This window comes from Phyllostomus discolor, chromosome 10 (genome assembly GCF_004126475.2).
Source record: "Phyllostomus discolor isolate MPI-MPIP mPhyDis1 chromosome 10, mPhyDis1.pri.v3, whole genome shotgun sequence".
NCBI classification, from domain to species: Eukaryota; Metazoa; Chordata; class Mammalia; order Chiroptera; family Phyllostomidae; genus Phyllostomus; species Phyllostomus discolor.
In genome coordinates, this window is record NC_040912.2 from 38,657,664 (window position 1) to 38,677,250 (window position 19,587).

General features: G+C 35.4%; 1 protein-coding gene across 1 annotated transcript in view; it reads left to right on the forward strand.

The window, feature by feature from the left end:
- Positions 1-19,587, forward strand: part of SEMA3E (semaphorin 3E) — a 258,176-nt gene that overhangs the window by 228,502 nt on the left and 10,087 nt on the right. The window contains exons 14-16 of the mRNA XM_028525862.2: positions 1,554-1,720; positions 7,852-7,919; positions 9,440-9,579. Coding sequence (XP_028381663.1) covers positions 1,554-1,720; positions 7,852-7,919; positions 9,440-9,579 — 375 coding nt within the window. The remainder of the gene's footprint in view (positions 1-1,553; positions 1,721-7,851; positions 7,920-9,439; positions 9,580-19,587) is intronic.

Sequence of the window (19,587 nt, forward strand, 5' to 3'; positions counted from 1 at the left end):
ATTCTATCTGAACAGGTTACAGTTTTATTCCAACAAAAATATATAGTGATTCACATGTAATAGATTTTTATTTTTTATTTTTAAAAAGGCATATATGAGTCAATTTACATGTACAATTACATGATATTGTTCCATACTGGTTTGCTAATAGTTTTGTAGAAATAATGGTAACACAAAAAATTTGTGCAGTGAAATTCAAACCTCCATTCCATTTTACTAGGCCCAGTTTCCAGTGTAAATGTCTCAGAAATAGTTTCATATATTCCTGAAATTTATTAATAAATAACCTTTTATGTTTAGGCAAATGGGAACACACATGTTGGTTGTTCTGCTACTTGTCCTTTTTACTTAACAGCATATCTTGCAGCTTATTCCATGTCATTCTATGCATGTATAGCTACATCATTCTTCTAAATGTAGTATGTCAATGCACACTCTTGGTGGGAATGTAAATTGGTGCAGCCACTATGGAAAAAGTATGGAGGTTCTTTAAAAACTTAAAAATAGAATTACAATATGTTCCAGTAACGCCACTTCTGGGCGTTTATCTGAAGAAAATAAAAGCACTAATTCAAAAAGATATCTGCACTCCCCTGTTCATTGAAGCTTTATTTTCAATAGCCAAGACATGGAAACAGCTAAAGTGCCCATGAAAGGATGACTGGCTAAAAAAAAAAAACATGATACATACTATATACAATGAAATATGATTCGGTCATGAAAAAAGGAAACCTGCCATTTGTGATGGCATGGTTGGTGCTTGAGGGACTTATGCTAAATGAAATAAGTCAGAGAAAGACACAAATACCATACGGACTTACTTAGATGTGAAAATTTAAAAAGCTTATAGATACAGAGAACAGATTGGTGGTTGCCAGAGAGTTGGGGTGGGGTAAGTAAAATGGGTGGAGATAATCAAAAGGTACAAATTCCCAGTTATAAAATATGTAAGTCCTGGGGATGTAATATGCAGCATAGTGATTATAGTTAACACTGTATCAAATATTTGAAAGTTGCTAAGAGAGTAGATCTTAAAATTTTCATTACAAGAATAAGGACTTTGTACCTGTGTGTGATGAGGGTCGTTGACTAGACTTATTGTGACAATCAATTGGCAACATGTAAGATATTGAATCATTACATAGTATACCTGAAATTATGTAACATTGCTTGTCAATTATATCACAATTTTACAGGTGTAAAAATAGATTATTTTATTATTTAATCTCCTACAGAACATCTCTATTGATCTTTTAAAAAGACCTACAATATTAGATGACCAGAGAGTGTTTCTACTTAGAAAATAATAAAATAATAGTCAACTACTTGAGAACTTGGCAAGTTACCCTAGCAATTTTGTTACTCATGCGTCCAAGTCTATAAAGGTATTTCATACCTTGGAGAAATTAAATATCAATGTTCCATTATCTATCCTGAAGAACTGCAGTCATTTAAGTGAATTTTCAAGGAGGTAATGGTGTATAAATGTGAAGAGCTCAGTGAGAGTTCTGTCCGTTTCTGCCAGTGGCCTCTCTCTTCTTTGATGTCTATAGCAACAACTGTACATTGGATCTGCTTCTGCCGTGGCCCAAGTCAGATTCCATCAATGTGACATGTATGGAAGCGCCTGTGCTGACTGCTGCCTGGCTCGAGACCCTTACTGTGCCTGGGATGGCATATCCTGTTCCCGGTATTACCCAACAGGCACACATGCAAAAAGGTGAGATGGTTCGTGACGGAGTATTTCCCTTGTTTAGGCAAATGCTAACACTTTTTTTTTCTGCACCCATTCCATGAAAATAACCATGTTATTTTGTTTAAATTAATCATCGTAGTCATATTTTGTGCATAATGTAAGCCTTGAAAACTTACTTTTTTCTAAAAGTAACTCCCATCAATTATTGTATAGAGACTGGAGCTGAGCATGCTGCTGGATTTTTATTTTTCTACCCAGGTTTGAATCAACTCTTCCATCTTCCGAAATTTTTGCTGCAAGACATGAAACCAGTTTAGATAACTTAAAAAGTGGAAATTGCAAGGCACCTCACATGAGGAATTCAAAGACTTAAAAGGAAAATAAATAAATTCTACAATATGTCCTGAATTTGCCCCGGGTCCTCTCCAGCAGCTGTTCTCCATTTATTTCATTTTGAAAGTGAATATTTTAACTCCTAGGCAAATGCATGACCTGTATAATTAATGAAACATGTGATTTAATTCAACACAAATGAAAGGTACTTAAAGACCTCCAAACTCTAATGTCTACAGTTCAGCAAGGTCATTGCCACTTGTTAGAGAAGGTAAATCTCATGATTCTTTGAACAGGAGATCTTGAGGTATAGCATGTATTTTGAAGAATGAGAGTATTTCTTCACTCAAGCCATATGAAATTTGGGGGAAGAAAATAAAAGGGAAATATTTTTATTTTTATTTAATTTAGAACAAGAAATTTTTTTTCTTAATAAAATGACCAAAGATAATAAAAAGCAAAAACAGAGAACTGCATATACTTTCCTTGCTGAAAAGCAATTTTTGTTCACACCAGTTATTCTCTCTTTCACTTTGGGTTACTTTTCTTTAAAACTTTTTCAAAATTTAATTTAACCCAATTTAATATAGTTGTTATTTTTATAGATTCACATATATAGTAGAATCTCATTAAAAATTTAGTCACTAATTCAAAACTTTTGTTAATTTGACCTTAGCTAAATTAACATTTCAATGAGCAAAGGAAGGATATACTTAGCAGAGAGTGAAAAGATGCTTTCAGAAGACATTTATGAACTAAATCATTTACTAAATGTATTAAAGAATTAGGCAACTTGATTATGTACTAATGCTTATTGATATTCAAAAGCAGTTCTTAGAGAATGTAGCCATTATTACTTGAATATACTATTTAATGGCTTGTTCACCCATTAAGGCAGTTACTGTATTGTATGTGAGGGTAATAGAGGAACAATCACAGCCTCTTGTCTACAGGAAATAAGAATATAAAGTAGAGAATGGAATTGTAAATATGTAGCTCACTACTGGGTACTTACTAGGTATGAGATTCTGGAATAAGTGAAATATGCATAACATTATTTAATTCCCAAAGAACCAAACCTTTGCACTCAAAGATAGAGATATAAAGTAATTCCAGTAGAAGGGAACTAATTGTTTGTACAAAGGTATAAAATGGTCAGGGAAAAGTTTGTAGTTCCATAGGCTAGGAGTGAAATATCAAGAGCTGAGGGTGGAAAGCTAATTAGGGTATTATTATTAGCAACAATAAAAAAAAATGTTTAGAAGCCTTGCATCAAATACTTGTAAATAGCACGGTTTTTTATTAGGCATTTAATAGTAATGATGAATTTTAACTGAGCAGTTTCCATTGCTAAATATTTCTTGCTATATGGTTCATCTTGTATGTGTGTACAATCAAAATCTTGATAATACATTTAAAAAGGGGTGGACAAAAAGAGTTATTTAGCAAAAGTTAAGTGAATGGGCAAACACATAGACAGGAAGGCATGAAACGCTGGAGTCAGGAGCCCTGCTCATGAATGAATTAGTTCAGTTCGGTGACATGTAAGGGAGATCTTTCAGTGGTATCAGATTCTTTGAACCATCACTCACCCCTGGAGGAGGACGTTTTGGATAAGTTCCAATACATGAAGGGAAAATAGTTTGCTTTTATAGCAGATCATTTTGCTTCAGACACGACTACCAGTACAAATTAAAAACTGATCATTAAAATAAATACTTTTCTGTTCAGAGAGTGAAAATAAGACAACAGAGGAAAATCATTAATTCACAATCAAAAGCATTTGTTTAAAATAGTCTTCCAAAATACACTATAATTTATACAGTTAGGTCTTTTTCCTTCTCCTTGCTCTTGTAACTTGTCTATTTCCAGCATTCTCTTAAAAAAGTTTCTAAGAGGCAAGAGATGTAAGAAACACTAGACAACCTTAAGAATAAAAGGCAAATTTGGGTAACCTTTCTGAAACTCCTGAGCATTTACATTCCTTTTTAAATGCTGAAATAAAGGACAGCTATCCTAGGAGAGTATAAAATGAACAGTCACTGGATGGGTAGCTCAGCTGGTTGGAGCAGAGAGCCAAAACTGCAGATTCGACCTCCCTTCAGGGCACACATAAGAAGCAAACAATGAATATATAAATAAGTAAGTAAGTGGATCAGCAAATTAATATCTCTCTCTTTCTCTCTAACTCTCTTTCTCTCTCTCTCTTCTGCCCCCCCATCAAATCAATAAATAAGAAAAAATTTTTAAATGAATGAAGCCTTGGAGGATATGATTTCTTTCCTGTAAATGCATGTTTCCAGTAATTTTATTTTTTATTTAAAAAATTTTTTTAGAGAGAGGAGAAGGGAGGGAAAAGAAGAGGGAGAAAAACATCAATGTGTAGTTGTCTCTCGTGCACCTCCTCCTCCTAACCCAGCAATGTGCTCTGACTGGGAATCCAACTTGTGACCCTTGGATTCACAGCCTGGCACTCAATCTACTGAGCCACACTAGCCAGGGCTATTTTTTAATTTTTAAAGTAGGTTTTATTGATTATGCTATTATAGTTGTGGCGTTTTTTTCCTCCACTTTATCCTCCTCTGCCCTGTACCTGCCTCCCACAAGAATTCTGCCCCCTTTGTTCATGTCCATGGGTCATACATATAAATTCTTTGGCTTCTCCATTCCCTATACTATTCTTAAGCTCTCCCTGTCTATTTTGTACCTACCAATTATGCTTCTTATTTCTTGTATCTTTTCCCCCATCCTTCCCCCACCCCCTCCTTGCTGCTAACCCTCCACATGATCTCCATTTCTGTGAGTCTGTTCCTATTCTAGTTATTTGCTTAGTTTGTTTTTTATTTTTCTTTTTTAGGTTCAGTCATTGATATTTGTGAGTTCCTTGTCATTTTACTACTCTTAGGTTTGATCTTCTTTTTCTCAGATAAGTTTCTTTAACATTTCATAAAATAAGGGCTTGGTAATGATGAACTCCTTTAACTTGACCTTATCTGGGAAGCACTTTATCTGCCCTTCCATTCTAAATGACGGTTTTGCTGGGTAGAGTAATCTAGTTTGTAGGCCCTTGCTTTTCATTACTTTGAATACTTCTTGACAACCCCTTCTAGCCTGCATAGTTTCTCTTGAGAAATCAGCTGATGGCCTTATGGGAATTTCTTTGTAGGTAACTGTCTCCTTTTCTCCTGCTGCTTTTAAGATTCTCTCCTTATCTTTAATCTTTGGTAATGTAATTATGATGTGCTGTGGTATGTTCTCCCTTGAGTTCAATTTCTTTGGAACTCTCTGAGCTTCCTGGACTTCCTGGAAGTCTATTTCCTTTGCCAGATTGGGGGAGATCTCCTTCATTATTTTTTCAAATAAGTTTTGAATTTCTTGCTGCTCATCTTCTCCTTCTGGCACCCCTATGATTCAGATGTTGGAACATTTAAAGTTATCCCAGAAGTTCCTAAGCCTCTCCTCATTGTTTGGAATTCTTGTTCCTTCATTCTGTTCTGGTTGAATGTTAATTTCGTCTTTCTATTCCAAATTATTGATTTGAGCCCCAATTTCCTTCCCTTTACTGTTGTTCCCTGTATATTTTTCTTTATTTCACTTTGCATAGCCTTCACTTCTTCCTCTATTTTGCATGGTCTGACAGTGTGTCTTACTCCTCAGTCCTTCCTCCCAGTTTATCAGCTTGTGAATGTGGGACACCCAGACTGCCAGCCACTGCCTTGCTGCACGTCCTTCTCCTCCCTAGCTGCTCACCTCTGCTCCTCCTACTAGTGTAGATGAATGTTTCTTTTTTAACTCCTTGGTACTCAGACTTCCATACAGCTCAATTTTCTGGCAGTTCTGGTTTTTTGGTTTTTGTTTTTTTTTTTATTCGTTGTTGTTCTTTTGGTTTGTGAGGAAGCAAAGCGTATCTACCTATGCCTCCTTCTTTGCTGGAAGTCTGTTTCCAGTAATTTTAAACAGATTTTTGCATGGTTATTATTCACATTACTTATCTAGAATTATCTAGATGTAGTTCCCTTTATTCTCATATCATATTTATTCTCATAGTGATTTAGTATAAATCACTGTACATTTAGTATTAATGAAACCATACAACTTTTTACTTTTGCTTTTTACTCGTTTGTCAACTTCTGTTTTCAGTTCAGCTCAGTAGAATGATCTATGTGGTAGACTTAATTTTAACTTTGTAAAATCTCAGGTCTGTGGGTAAAGTTTTCTAAATAATAGTAGTTATTTAAAAAAAAACATGCTCTTAAACACAGGTCATAATCCTAGAATTGATTGAAAGTGTTCATCTGCCCTAGCTTTCAGTATAAGGAAATACTTAAATGATTATTAAGAATTGAGTTTTTATAGGCCTGGCTGGGGTAGCTCAGTGGATTGAGTGCTGGCTGTGAACCAAAGTGTCGCAGGTTCGATTCCCAGTCAGGGTACATGCCTGGGTTGCAGGCCATGACCCCCAGCAACTGCACATTGATGTTTCTCTCTCTCTTTCTTCCTCCCTTCCCTCTCTAAAAATAAATAAATAAATAAAATCTTTTTAAAAACCCAATATGTAATTCTTAAAAAAAAAGAATTGAGTTTTTAACTAAAACCTAAACTCACATGGGAGAATGAACTCCATCTCTTGAAACAATGTTCCATTATCGGTATGTTGAAGCATTGAAGGGAATCTAGAATGAAAAATATTGAAACTGGTATAGATTTTAGGTGTCAGACCAATTTTGTCCTACAAAAGAGGACACACAGAACCAGGAAATGGGAGAAATATGTCTAAGATCACATAGCATGTGAATGGGGTGTTGGGATTTGAATCTGGTTCTCTTGTCCAAAGACTATCATTGCATATGGTCGAAGCTTCTCATCATTGTTTAGGAAACTTCCCCATCTCACTCTATGGTGAAACTTCTGCTTTGCCTTCTGCTTTCCCCATGATCTTGAAGAAATGCCATGATTTAGAGAAGCAAGTGGTATTTTCTGCTTTATATAATACTATTTTTATCTCTAATCTGAGTTAATATGTGAAAGATTTTTATTTTAAAATTCCAGTATCAGTAATGATAATTTCCATTGTTTATTTCCTCAGAAAGCTGCTTACAATTTTAAAACAAGATATATAATTAGGAAATCCTTTTTAATAAAATTGTCATTTTTCAACTATATATCTAAACAATCTGTAAAATATGAAAATGTACTAGAAGTGATCCTGATTTTAATAAAGAGCCTTGCAGGATATCCTGTTAAAAATATATAACACACCACCACATTAAATAGAAGCATATGATTTCTACATATGATATCCAAATAAAGGAAGTTAAATATGTTATTAGTTTATCTTTTTGATTAGCAATTGTGTTTGTACTAATTGTTCACGATAGCTATAGAAAAAATATTTGGATTCAAACACATTTTTTACATGTACTTCTTTATACAGGAGTTTTATGTATTTTTGCCTCAAATTCCTTTCTTCCTCTGCACACAGGCCTTACTACCCAAGACACCCATTTCAAATCAGATTTCTTATTGAACTAAATTTTAAATGAAATGAAAGAGAACTTTCTTAAATTATTGTTTCAGATCCAGTATTCAAACTTATGTAAACATTTAAAGAACAGTTTTAGAAGGATTTTATCCAATGAATAATATATTATTCAGTAGAAATATTGAAAGCAATGAAATTTGGATTTTATCCTTGTTTTGTATGACTGATCGATTTTTTTCAGTAGCAGAATACTACTTGAAATTTTAATGCAGTTGGCTATATTTTAAAGTCTGGAAAATTGAAATCTGAGCATCTCCTAAATGCATTTACTTTCTTTCAGGCGGTTCCGCAGACAAGACGTTCGGCATGGAAATGCAGCTCAGCAATGCTTTGGACAGCAATTTGTCGGTAATCCATAGAAAATTGACTGTGATGGGTTACTTAGAGTGTACATTGAAGGAAACTGTGAACTTCTTAAAAAGTGTCCTTGTTTTCTTTGTGGTTGATATATACAAGTACGGTGTTACTGAAAGTATTATTTTTTTCTACCACATGGTTAAAATGTTGTGGATTTGACATATAATTTTAAGTTACTTAGGAAATTAAGTTTTATATTCTAACATCAACCTTCACTGTTAGTTTTCAAAACTAGGGGAATCCTAGAACAGCAATCTTCATATTTTAGGTGGTTGATGCCACAGTGACTTATGGGACTTGTCTTTCTACCTCAACATTAGGAATATCACTATCTTGTTATATAACTTATGAATTTTTATCAAGAGTGATCTCACTCATGTTGTTACCTATTAAATTGGGGATAGAATAAAGTGAAAAACTTTGACCCTTTCACTTGGCATAGAATAAGCTGAGAGCTGGTTGGTTGTGCAGATGTGGGCTCCTGAAGAACAGGGTAGGTAGGAACAGTGCTGTGGCTCTCTACACCAGTGATGGTGGTTGGTGAATGTTGTGCTTCATGTCACCAATTTCACCAGGACGTAACAGAAGAAAGGGGCACCATGACTGGGAGACCAGCGGTGTTTACACCCAGTTCCAGAAATTGCGGTGCAGTAGTAGTTTGTTAGACTGTGGACTGACTCAGGATTTGGTGCGGGACATAAGCCTCTGAGAATATTAGCCAGAGAAAGGCAGGATATTAATATTAGGGAAATTTAGGAGTCCATTGTAAAGGAGGGCACAAGCATAGGGAAAAAAATCCTGCTGTCAAATTATTGAATTTAACCTTGGTTATAACAACAAAAAATAAATCCAGTTGTTTTTATTCCCCATTGAAGTTAGGTATACTTGCTTGTATGCAAATTTGGGCTCAAGTTCAGTGAGAGCTTTTCTGATCCAAGATACAGTTTATAGTCAAGAAGCTCTGGTTCACAAAATCCTTAGTTCAATTTCATGCTCTTTTCTTATTGTAGGAGCCCAGTACTTGGATAAGTGCAATCCCTTATCAACATATCACTCACACCTGTGTTTATGGATTGCCATATAACTCGACATCTGCTTTCTGTTTTTGTTTTAACCATGACTTTAGTCATATTCCTTGCTTGAACATTTGGTGCTCACCTTCCCTTGTTTATTTTGATAAGCACTTGCCACTGACTTCACATAAATTTCACACTGATGACTAATTTAACACTGATGCATCCTTTTACTGTCCTGATTGTCTTATTTTTTGAAACCAAACTCCCAGTTACTTCCTTCTGCCCCACCCCATAGCCTACTGTGTCTTTTTAATGTTCAGATTTTGGTATGCCATAAATCTAAAATAAAAAACCTTCTTTAAATTAACTTTCATCAAAATTAGCAATAAGTAATGAAAGTTACCACTTTGCGGCAAAGATCTGAATAAATAATCTTCTGAAATAGTATCTACCAAAATCAAAGTCTCAAGGCTGATGTTAACATTCACATTGTAGGGGATGTTTTGGACATGACTGAAGAGCAGCTGGTGTATGGCGTAGAGAACAACAGCACGCTGCTGGAATGCACACCGCGCTCCTTGCAAGCAAAAGTCATCTGGTTTGTACAGAAAGGACATGACACAAGAAAAGAGGAGGTAACTCAAGCTGCGCAATCACACCCTGGCATCCTTCATATAGTGTGCAATTAGTGAACAGATGATTATTTATTTGGGTGCTTAAAAATGTACAGTTTTGTACTATACATGCCATTAAAAGGTAGGTTTATTATGTGTGATTTATATACATATAAAGATTTTAAATACATAAACCCATAGATTTGTATATACATCTATACATATATATATAATATAAGTAAATTATATATACATATGTTTGTGTATATATGTGTGTGTGTGTGTATGTATATATATATTTTAGATCCTGGAAACTGGATTTTTATTCAGGAGGTACTTATAACTTCATGATTATAGCATCATATTGTCAAATGATAGTCTTAAATTATACTGCCCAAGGCAGCTTTCCAGAAAAATAGCAAAGTGAAACATCATTAACCTGTGTATATAAGACATATGGATAATCAGATTAAAACAATAACAATAGCAGCGATATTAAACCCTATGTGATACTGTTGTTAAATCATATAGGAGACTGACACAGGGGGTCCACTGTTGTCCAAGGGAACAAGAGAAAGGCATTAGCTCTTAGATTTCCCAAAGCAGGTTTAGTGGTGGGGATTATATTTCTCTAATCATTTAAATAATGAAAGAAGAACAAATCGGGCAACTTTTATAGACACAAGGATAGGCAGGCTTTAAAACACACATAGAGAAATAGTCTGGAGGCAGACGCTGGATAAAAAATGTGAGTCTAGGGAGTTGGTGGCGTAGAGGAAGAGGCCAGGGGCATGAAGCATTCAGGGAAAGCAGATAAAGCTTCGTTGATGTTGATGTAGGCTTTGAACTCAATTTTCACAAAAGTGAAACCATGAAAATAGAAAGTAGAAGAAAATCTGCTTATATTAATGGTCTATAATTGCCCTTGGGAAGGAGAAGTTTTCGAGTTGAATAGAGGAAAGAAAGTCTAGAGACCTGCCTTAGGACACAAGGGCTAATAAGGACATAACGGAGAGAGTGAGTGCATGACGTGCTTCCACCTCATTCTGGCGCTGGAGACTGAACATTCGTCATTGGAAGCCCAATTATTGATTCTAAATATAGAGCACATGGACTTTTCATGCTTTTGCCCCCAGTCTATTGTAAAACTATAAATCCAGCATGGTTTTGGTCCAAAATTATACAGCACACTCTGAAAGATGATTAAATTTATAAATCCCAGGTTCCTGGAATAGCTTCTGGAGAGTAAGGCACCTCAGCTTAACAAAGGCTGTTAGAAATAATGTAAAAAGGCAATCAGGAAAAGAGAAGTCACCTAAATTTTATAATGTCATGAGAATAAACACATTTCTAAAATGTTATAGTATATTTTACTGAAATAAATTGTTGATTTAGCATTAATATATTTTCCATTCCACAAATCAGAAATGAGGCTGTTTTTTAAATTCCATCAAAACTTGCTTGGCAAGAGAGGACCTCCTCCAGCTCAATGACTTCAGAAAACAAAGTAATTCTTTCATCAGTAGTTTTCTCAGTTGGATTGTTCTGGTTCTAATTTGGAACTCAGCATAAATGGTCTTGTTTGGAAATCTTTACCAAAGAATTTTGACATGCTGCATCTATCCCAGTGTTCACTTTTAAGCTTCTTTCTCACATTGTTGATATAGTTGCTTCTCCTTTACCCAAATTTTAGTCCCTATTTTAAACTACATTTAAATATCCCTGATGGATGTATTTACTGATATTTAAAATTTTGAGTGTACTCTTTTCATTGAAAGTTTTGTCATAAGAAATTGAGTACTTAATTTCTATAGACATAGCAATATGTGTGCGTGTGTATCTAAAATAAAACAAAACAAATTTGTTAACTTCAACAGAAGCTGAATACGTATGCCATATACACAACCAAAATAACTTTGCCTATGTGCCTTTTAAAGCTTTAAAAGTCTGTTTAAGTATTTTTTAGAGTTTTTATAAAGGTCAGAATTTTATTTAAAAACAATTTTGCACTTACTATAGTTACTATGAGGCAGCTAAGATAATTATTTTATTATCAGATCTTGACCATGGTGAAGGGTGTTTCAGTCACCTAGCCCAGTCCTTTCCTTATATGGAAATGCTCTGTGGGTGAGTGCCCCTGCCTGTGGCCATCAGGGTCATCAAGGACACTGCAAGCCATATGATGTCATTTATTTGCAGTCAGACCACAGAGTTTGTAAAAATTGATTGTCATATGTGCACTTGCCTTTTATTGAACTGAAGTTTTTGAATCTGGAGTATCTGTCTACAAATCCAATCTCAACCCTCTGAAGTTACACAGAAATCACATATTTGGCATATAGTATTTTTGTTCAAATAAATCTTTAGAAATGCTTCAGATAGCATCTAGCAATACAGTTATCTAATTTCTAAACTGGATTAGTACAATTCTCTTGCATATGAACTTTAGTCTCCTGCTTCCTTAAACACCATATATGAAACATAATCTGTATACTTTTTATCAATTGCATAAATATTTATTGAAAGCCTACTTTATAAGCACTTCATAATGGGGCACTTCCTTTGGCTTGATATGCATCAGTTACTGAGATATCCTGAGGGGAAGACTTAACAGAAATGACTTGATAGATGGGCCTGTTTTTTAATGTACATCTACTGAATAAAGGAATCATGGTAGGTGCCCTCCCTACCTTATTATTCTTAGCTCTCACAACTGCACGTTAGACATAATAATCCTCATCTTACAGATGCAGAAACTCAAGGGACCATAACTCATAAAACAAATCAGCAAAGCTCATAAACATAAGCTCAAAACAAAGCATAGACCATAAAACTAAAAGAACCATAACTTATAATCAAAACAGACCCAAGATTTGGACCAGGTACTCCTTTCTCCAAAGCTGATCTATTTCACATTTAGTTATTATCTAAGTAACTAGGAATTTGCTATTGCATTTTGTAAAATGTGCCATTTTATTCTAAAATTTTATTTATAGATAAGGTAATTGAGATACAGAACTTTCCTGATTGCTCACAGCTAGTAAAGCAGATTCAAATGCAGGTCCCTATGTTCTTTCTACTAAATTACACAACCTTCTGAAGTCATAATTCTTAATATAGTTTTGGATGCTGTGGGACATGGGGCAAGTAGAAAACTGTTCACAGCAGAAGTCCTGGAAATTGATTTTTGGAAAATGCTCCTAATATCATCTTGAGACATATAGGTATACATAGTTATAGATATTTTTTTCATCAGAATGTAGTGGCATGTACTGCAGTAGCCTTGGTGCAGAGGCAGTACTCTTATGTTTAGATGTCTGAGAACTTGCCATTAATTTAAACAGTTCATGTTCTAAGTGTTAATACTAGCAGTCATTATTATATAATATGTGCATCAGTGTATTTCCGATCTCAAATTTCTTTTCAGACTTCTATGCCTGTTGGTTGGATAATTCTACATCAAAACAAGTGTGCTCTATCATTTGAGTCTATGTAGGCATAAAACTCGGAGCACTCTACCTCTATTTTTCTTGGGTTTATTTATTCATTGGCTTTATTCATTCATCTGAAATTATTTATTGGGCATCTATCATAGAGCACCTACTACATATTCTGCTTTCATAGAACTTGTATTCTGGAGAATAGAGAAGATGAGGATGACAATAACAATGACAACCAACAACAATACCATTGTATAATAATTATGTTTAATGAATCAGATGATCATAAGGAGAAAAATGGTCATGGAAGGTTTTACCAAGAAGCTTATCAACAAAGTGATATTTAGAAAGAGTCTTGAAAGAGAGGAGGTAATAGGTCTTGTGACAGTGTTGGGGAAGTTTAGGGGAACAGAGGTACAAAGGCCCTGGAGGTAGGGGTGTACCCGATGTATTCAGAGAACATCAGGGCAAAGAGCAGTGTGGCTGGAGGAGAATGAGCTCTAAGGACACTAGTCAACTCTGAGTCAAGGGGTAGCTCAAGTAGGCATTTGTGAACCTTTGTAAAGTGACCTTAGTGTTTGCTCTAAATTAAATAGAAAACTCGTGGGTAGTTTTCACCAAAGCCATGGCATGATCAAAATTTGGCTTTAAAATAATCACTTTGGTAATTATATTAAGATTATAGTGTGTGTGGGGGGGGAAGCATAAGGTAAATAAACAGGATGTCAAGACTATACTATTTAAGAAGGTATTTCAAAATAGTTAACTGAAAGATTTTTTATCAAAACTCAACAGTGGTAGCTAGAATGGAAAAGACATTTTAATTGAGTGCATTTGATATTTGAAATAAAAAAGAAGCAATAAAAATGAATCACATGTTCCTTGTTTGGGTGTTTGTGTGATTAGTGGTGGAACAACATGATTCAAAGACAGTTGGGAGGTGACCATCTCTGGGTGGCAGTACAATATGTAGGTGCATGTGTTTAAATTTCTTTTTACAAAGTTGGAATCATATTACACAAATTTAAATGATCTTTTTCATTTACTATAGTGATAATATTTCCCAAAGTCAATAAATAGTATTTAAAACTATTTTATGGATATGAGATACTCCATCATGTGGATGCACAATAAAGAATTTAACAAATCTTTTTGGGGAGTTACATTGATTGAAGCCATTGGCTATTACAAACTATATTGCAGTTTATTTCTCTGTGCATTTTGTGCACATCTACAAATAGTTTCCTAGGAGAATTTCCCAGATGTCAGTTTGATGGACTGAACTAGTTTGTTTTTTTTTTTCACCAAAAACAGTAGCAATTCACACACACCTCAACAATGAATGAGGGTACCTGTTTGCTTCCTCTGTAACCAATCCTGGATGTTATCATTTTTAAATGTTTGCCAATTTGGTGGTTAAAAATATTGTGATCTAATTGTTTATTTGCTTTCTAGAGAAGCTGAACATGAGTTCTTATTTATGGGTCTTTTTTATTTTTATTTTTTAAATTGTGATTTTGTGTTTTACCCCTGCTCTCATGGAGTGTTAATAGTTTTCTTATTGATTATAAAAGGGGTGTGCATACTAATACTAGTTTCTCTTTTTGTGTCATATATATTGCAAATATTTTACCTGGTCTGTCGATGTCTTTTAAAAGTTTTTTTAAGTTTATAGAAATTTTCCATTTTTATTCAATCAGTGCTATCAACTCTTTTCCTTTGGGGTTCTATCTCCTCTTTTGTGTTAACACATTCACCACCCCAAGATTGGCTAAATTTTAATTTATACTTTTACCTTGTTCTGTTATTGTTTTTCATTCTTATATATTTATTTGTTATTGTTTTTTTTCTATTACCATTTATTTCCCTTATTCCCTCTTCCACCTCCACTCACCTTCCTTTGCCCCTTGCAGTCACCACACTGTTGTCCATGTCCACAACTCCTTTCTCTTTTTTTTTTTTTTTAAAGATTTTATTTATTTATTTTTAGGGAGGGGAGGAAGAGAGAGAGAGAGCAAGAGAGAGAAACATCAATGTGCGGTTGCTGGGGGTTATGACCTGCAACCCAGGAATGTACCCTGGCTGGGAATCGAACCTGGGACACTTTGGCTCCCAGCCCGCGCTCAATCCACTGAGCTACGCCAGCCAGGGCTTCCTTTCTCTTTTTAACATGATCCCTCCACCTTCTCTCTACCCTCAACCCACACACCCCCAGAGCTGTCAGCCAGCTCTCTATCTTTGAGTGTCTCTATTTTTCTTGTTAGTTCTGTTTATTAGATTACACATATGAGTGAAATCATATGGTATTTGTCCTTCTCTGCCTTGCCTATTTCACTTAGCATAATGTCCCTCAGGCCCATCCATGCTGTTGCAAAGTGTAAATTGTCTTTTTCTATGGGCAATTATTCCATTGTGTAAGTGTACCATAATTGTTTTATCTATTCATCTACTGATGGGCACTTGGGCTGGTTCCAAATCTTGGCAATTGTAAATAATGCTGTAGTGAACATAGGAGTGCATATATTCTTTTTAATTAGTGTTTCTGGTTTCTTCAGATAAATTTCCAGAAGTAGAATTGCTGGCTTATAAGGCAGTTCCATTTTTAACATTAAGGTACCTCCGTACTGCTTTCCACAGTGGCTGCACCAGTCTGTATTCCCACCAACAGTGCAAAAGGGTTCCCCTTTCTCCACATTCTCGCCAACACTTGTTGTATGTTGATTTCTTTACTTCTTTATTTATAAATATATTTTATTGATTATGCTATTACAGTTGTCCCAATTTTTCCCCTTTACCCCCCTGTGCTGAGTACCCACTTACCCTTCAGTAATACCTCACACCCCCTTAGTCCATATCCATAGGTAGTACATATATTTGGCTTCACTTTTCCTATACTATTCTTAACGCCTCCCTGTCCATTTTGTACCCACCAATTTATGCTTCTTAATCCCTACACCTTTTCCCCCATTCTCCTTGTTCCACCCCCTAGCTGATAACCCTCCAAATGATCTCCATATCTATGCTTTTGTTCCTGTTCTAGTTGTTTGCTTGATTTAATTTTTTAGATTCAATTGCTAATAGTTGTGAATTTGTTGCCATTTTAATGTTCATAATTTTTATCTTATTCTTAAATAAGTCTCTTTAACATTTCATGTAATAATGGCTTGGTGATGGTGAACTCCTTTAGCTTTACCTAGCCTGGGAAGCATTTTATCTGCCCTTCAATTTTAAATGACAGTTTTGCTGGATAAAGTAATCTAGTTTGTAGGTCCTTGCTTTTCATTACTTTGAATACTTCTTGCCAGTCCCTTCAAGCCTGCATAGTTCCTCTTGAGAAATCAGCTGACACTCTTAGGGGAACTCCTTTGTAGGTAACTCTCTGCTTTTCTCTTGCTGCTTTTAAGATTCTTTTTCTTTAACACTTGGCATTTTAATTATGATGTGTCTTGGTGTGTTCCTCTTTGGGTCCAACTTGTTTGGGACTCTCTGTGCTTCCTGGACTTGTATGTCTATTCCCTTCACCAAATTAGGGAAGTTCCCTGTCATTATTTTTCTAAATAAGTTTTCATTATTTGCTTTTCCTCTTCTCCTTCTGGCATCCCTGTAATTAGAACATTGGTACATTAGAAGATGTTCCAGAGGCTTCTTATTCTAACCTTGTTTTTTTAATTCTTTCTCTTCTTGCTGTTGTGGTGGAATGCTTATTTATTCCTTATGTTCCAAATCATTGATTTGATATTCAGTTTCATCCCTTCCACTGTTGGTTCCCTGTGGATTTCTCTTTATTTCACTTAATGTGACCTTCATTTCTGCCTGGGTATTTTTGTGCTGTTGCTGTACTCAATGAGTTCTTTGATCATCCTAATAACCAGTGTTTTGAATTCTGCCTCTGATAGTTTGGTTATCTCTATTTTGTTTAATTCTCTTTCTGGAGTTTAGTTCTATTCTTTCAATTGGGCCATATTTCTTTGTCTCCTCAATTTGGCAAACTCCCTGTTTCTCTTGGGGTATTAGGTAGAGCTATATTGACACCCTGTCTCAGTAGCATGTCCTATTGTAGAACAGAAGACCTGTAAATTGTGTGGGGTGGAGTCTTAGGTGATTGCCAGGGTGTAGCTACCTGTTTCATTGCTTTTTGGTGCTGTGGCAAGAGGGCTCAGAGAAGGGACAATGCTGCTGCCTGACTTCTGGAGGTTTACCCAAGGAAAGCTGTCTCCCAGCACTTGGCCTGCTTCCTGTCTCCTCACTTTCTCCCTGTATTTGACTTGTACCCCTCCAGCTGTTGCCCTGATGCTGAGGGGACTGTGTAAGTCCTAAGTCTGTGCAGGTTTTTTAAGACAAGTCTCCTGATAATCCAGAAGTTTCTTCTACCACCCAAACAACCACTGGTTTTAACAGCCAGAAGTTATGAGTACTTATCTTCCTGGCACTGGAAACCTGGGCTGCTGGGTAGTCTGCTTTGGGACTGGGAACCTCACTCCCAAGGTATTCTGCTCAATTTTTTTCCACCACACATGAATGTGGAACCATTTTGCCACCTCTCCAAGCCACTCCTGCGGCTCTGCATGTTCTCTTTAGAAAAGTATCTATTCAGGTTTTGCTCATATTTTAGTTGAATTGTTTGGGGTTTTGGTGTTGAGTTGTGTAAGTTCTCTATAAGATTGGAATATTAACTCTTTTCAGATGTATCAGTAAATATGTTTTCCCATTCTGTGGGTTGTCTTTTTATCTTATTGATGTTTTCTTTTCTGTGAAAAAAAATGTTTTAGTTTGATATGGTCCCATTTGTTTATTTTTTCTTTTGTTTCTCTTACCTGGGAAGATATTTCAGATATAATATTATTGTGAGCATTGTCTGAGATTTTATTGCCTATGTTTTCTTCTAGGATTTTTATGTTGTCATTTAAGTCTTAAATCTATTTTGAGTTTATTCTTGTGTGTGGCATAAGAAGGGTGACTAGTTTCATTTCTCTCCACATGTCTGCTCCTTTATCTCAACACCATTTATTGAATAAACTATCTTTAACCCATTGTATGTGCTTGCTTCCTCTGTCAAACATTAATTGACTATACAGGCATGAGTATATTTCTGGGCTCTCTATTCTGTTCTGTTGACCTATGTGTGTGTTTTTATGATAGTACCATGCTGTTTTCACGACTATGGCCTTATGGTATAGTTTGATCTTACATAGTGTGATTCCTCCAACTTTTTCTCCTTTCTCAAGGTTGCTGTTGCTATTTGAGGCCTTTTGTGGTTCCATATAATTTTTGAAATAATTGTTTTAGTTCTGTGAAATACATCATTGGTGTCTAGGTAGGAATTGTTTTGAATCTATAGATTGCTTTGGATAGTATGGAAAATTCCTCTTGTTCTAGTGTAAATTATAGTTCATATAGTGTTATACAGAATAAAAAATATATACCTCTGATGAAGATATACCTGGTAGCCTAGAACTGTGTATCTGTATCACATTTCTAGACCCCACAGAATAGCTTAGATTGAACTGTATGGGGTGGGGGGTACCTTGCCCTCACCAGACACTGGTATGTTACCTTAAGGAAAGGTATTCATTTTATTGCTGTTGTTTGGATGCCTGCCTCTAATTTTATGTAAACACAGAAGAGACTTTCCTCAGTCCTCAGTGCCAGAAAAAGATATGCTTCTCTTAAGGAATAATTTAAAAAATATATTTAGGAGACATTTGGATCTTGGAATTCATCATACTTTCCTCTTGACTTTGATGATGAGGCAATTTAGCCTTGAATTTGCACTCCAGCTATGGTAGTGGTTCAGTGCCCTGTGTCGTGCATTTCTGTGTTCAACATGCCTATACTTTTATCCTCTGTCCTCTTATTTTCCTTTCATTTTGATCATCCATTATTCTTAGCTTTGGACATTTCTAATAAAACAACAACACCCTCAAACTAATGCTGTTTGTTCAGTTTTGAGCAGTATTTATAAAAATCATATGACTGGAGTATGCTCAAGCATGAACAGATTACAGACAAACTTAGTTTATTGGTTGCCAAACCAGGATAATCACTGCAAACAACTGGTGATTTCTTTTTGCACTTTGATTCATGGGGTTTTTTTGCCTTCAGATGCATAATTTAGTTAAACATACTATTTAGCTTATTTACAGTGTCATGAGCTGTCCACACACACAGGTCTCCTTTGGTTTGACTTTCTGTTTCCTGGACTACCTTTCTCCACTTGCATCCTTCCCATGTGCATCCATCGTAAAGATTGCATGTCTCCAGTATTACATTGTATACTGAGTAAGCATATAACATTTTGAGTTTTCATGAGGCATAAAAATAAATGTTATAGATCTTATTCTGCTGCTTCTTCTTAAAAACTAGGCACTATGTTTTTGTGGTTTACCACTCCTCCTGTATATCTCTATTCCATGGTTTCTGACTGCTACTTCAAATGTTATACCATGCATGTATAGCTCTTAATTGATCCATTCTCCTCAGAGTGGTCCAAAAGTGTCATGAATCCCACTGTCTTGTCTTTATTTATCATCTCTGCAAATAACCCCATGTCAATCTGAGTGCAAATTTCCACATTATAACTTTCAATACC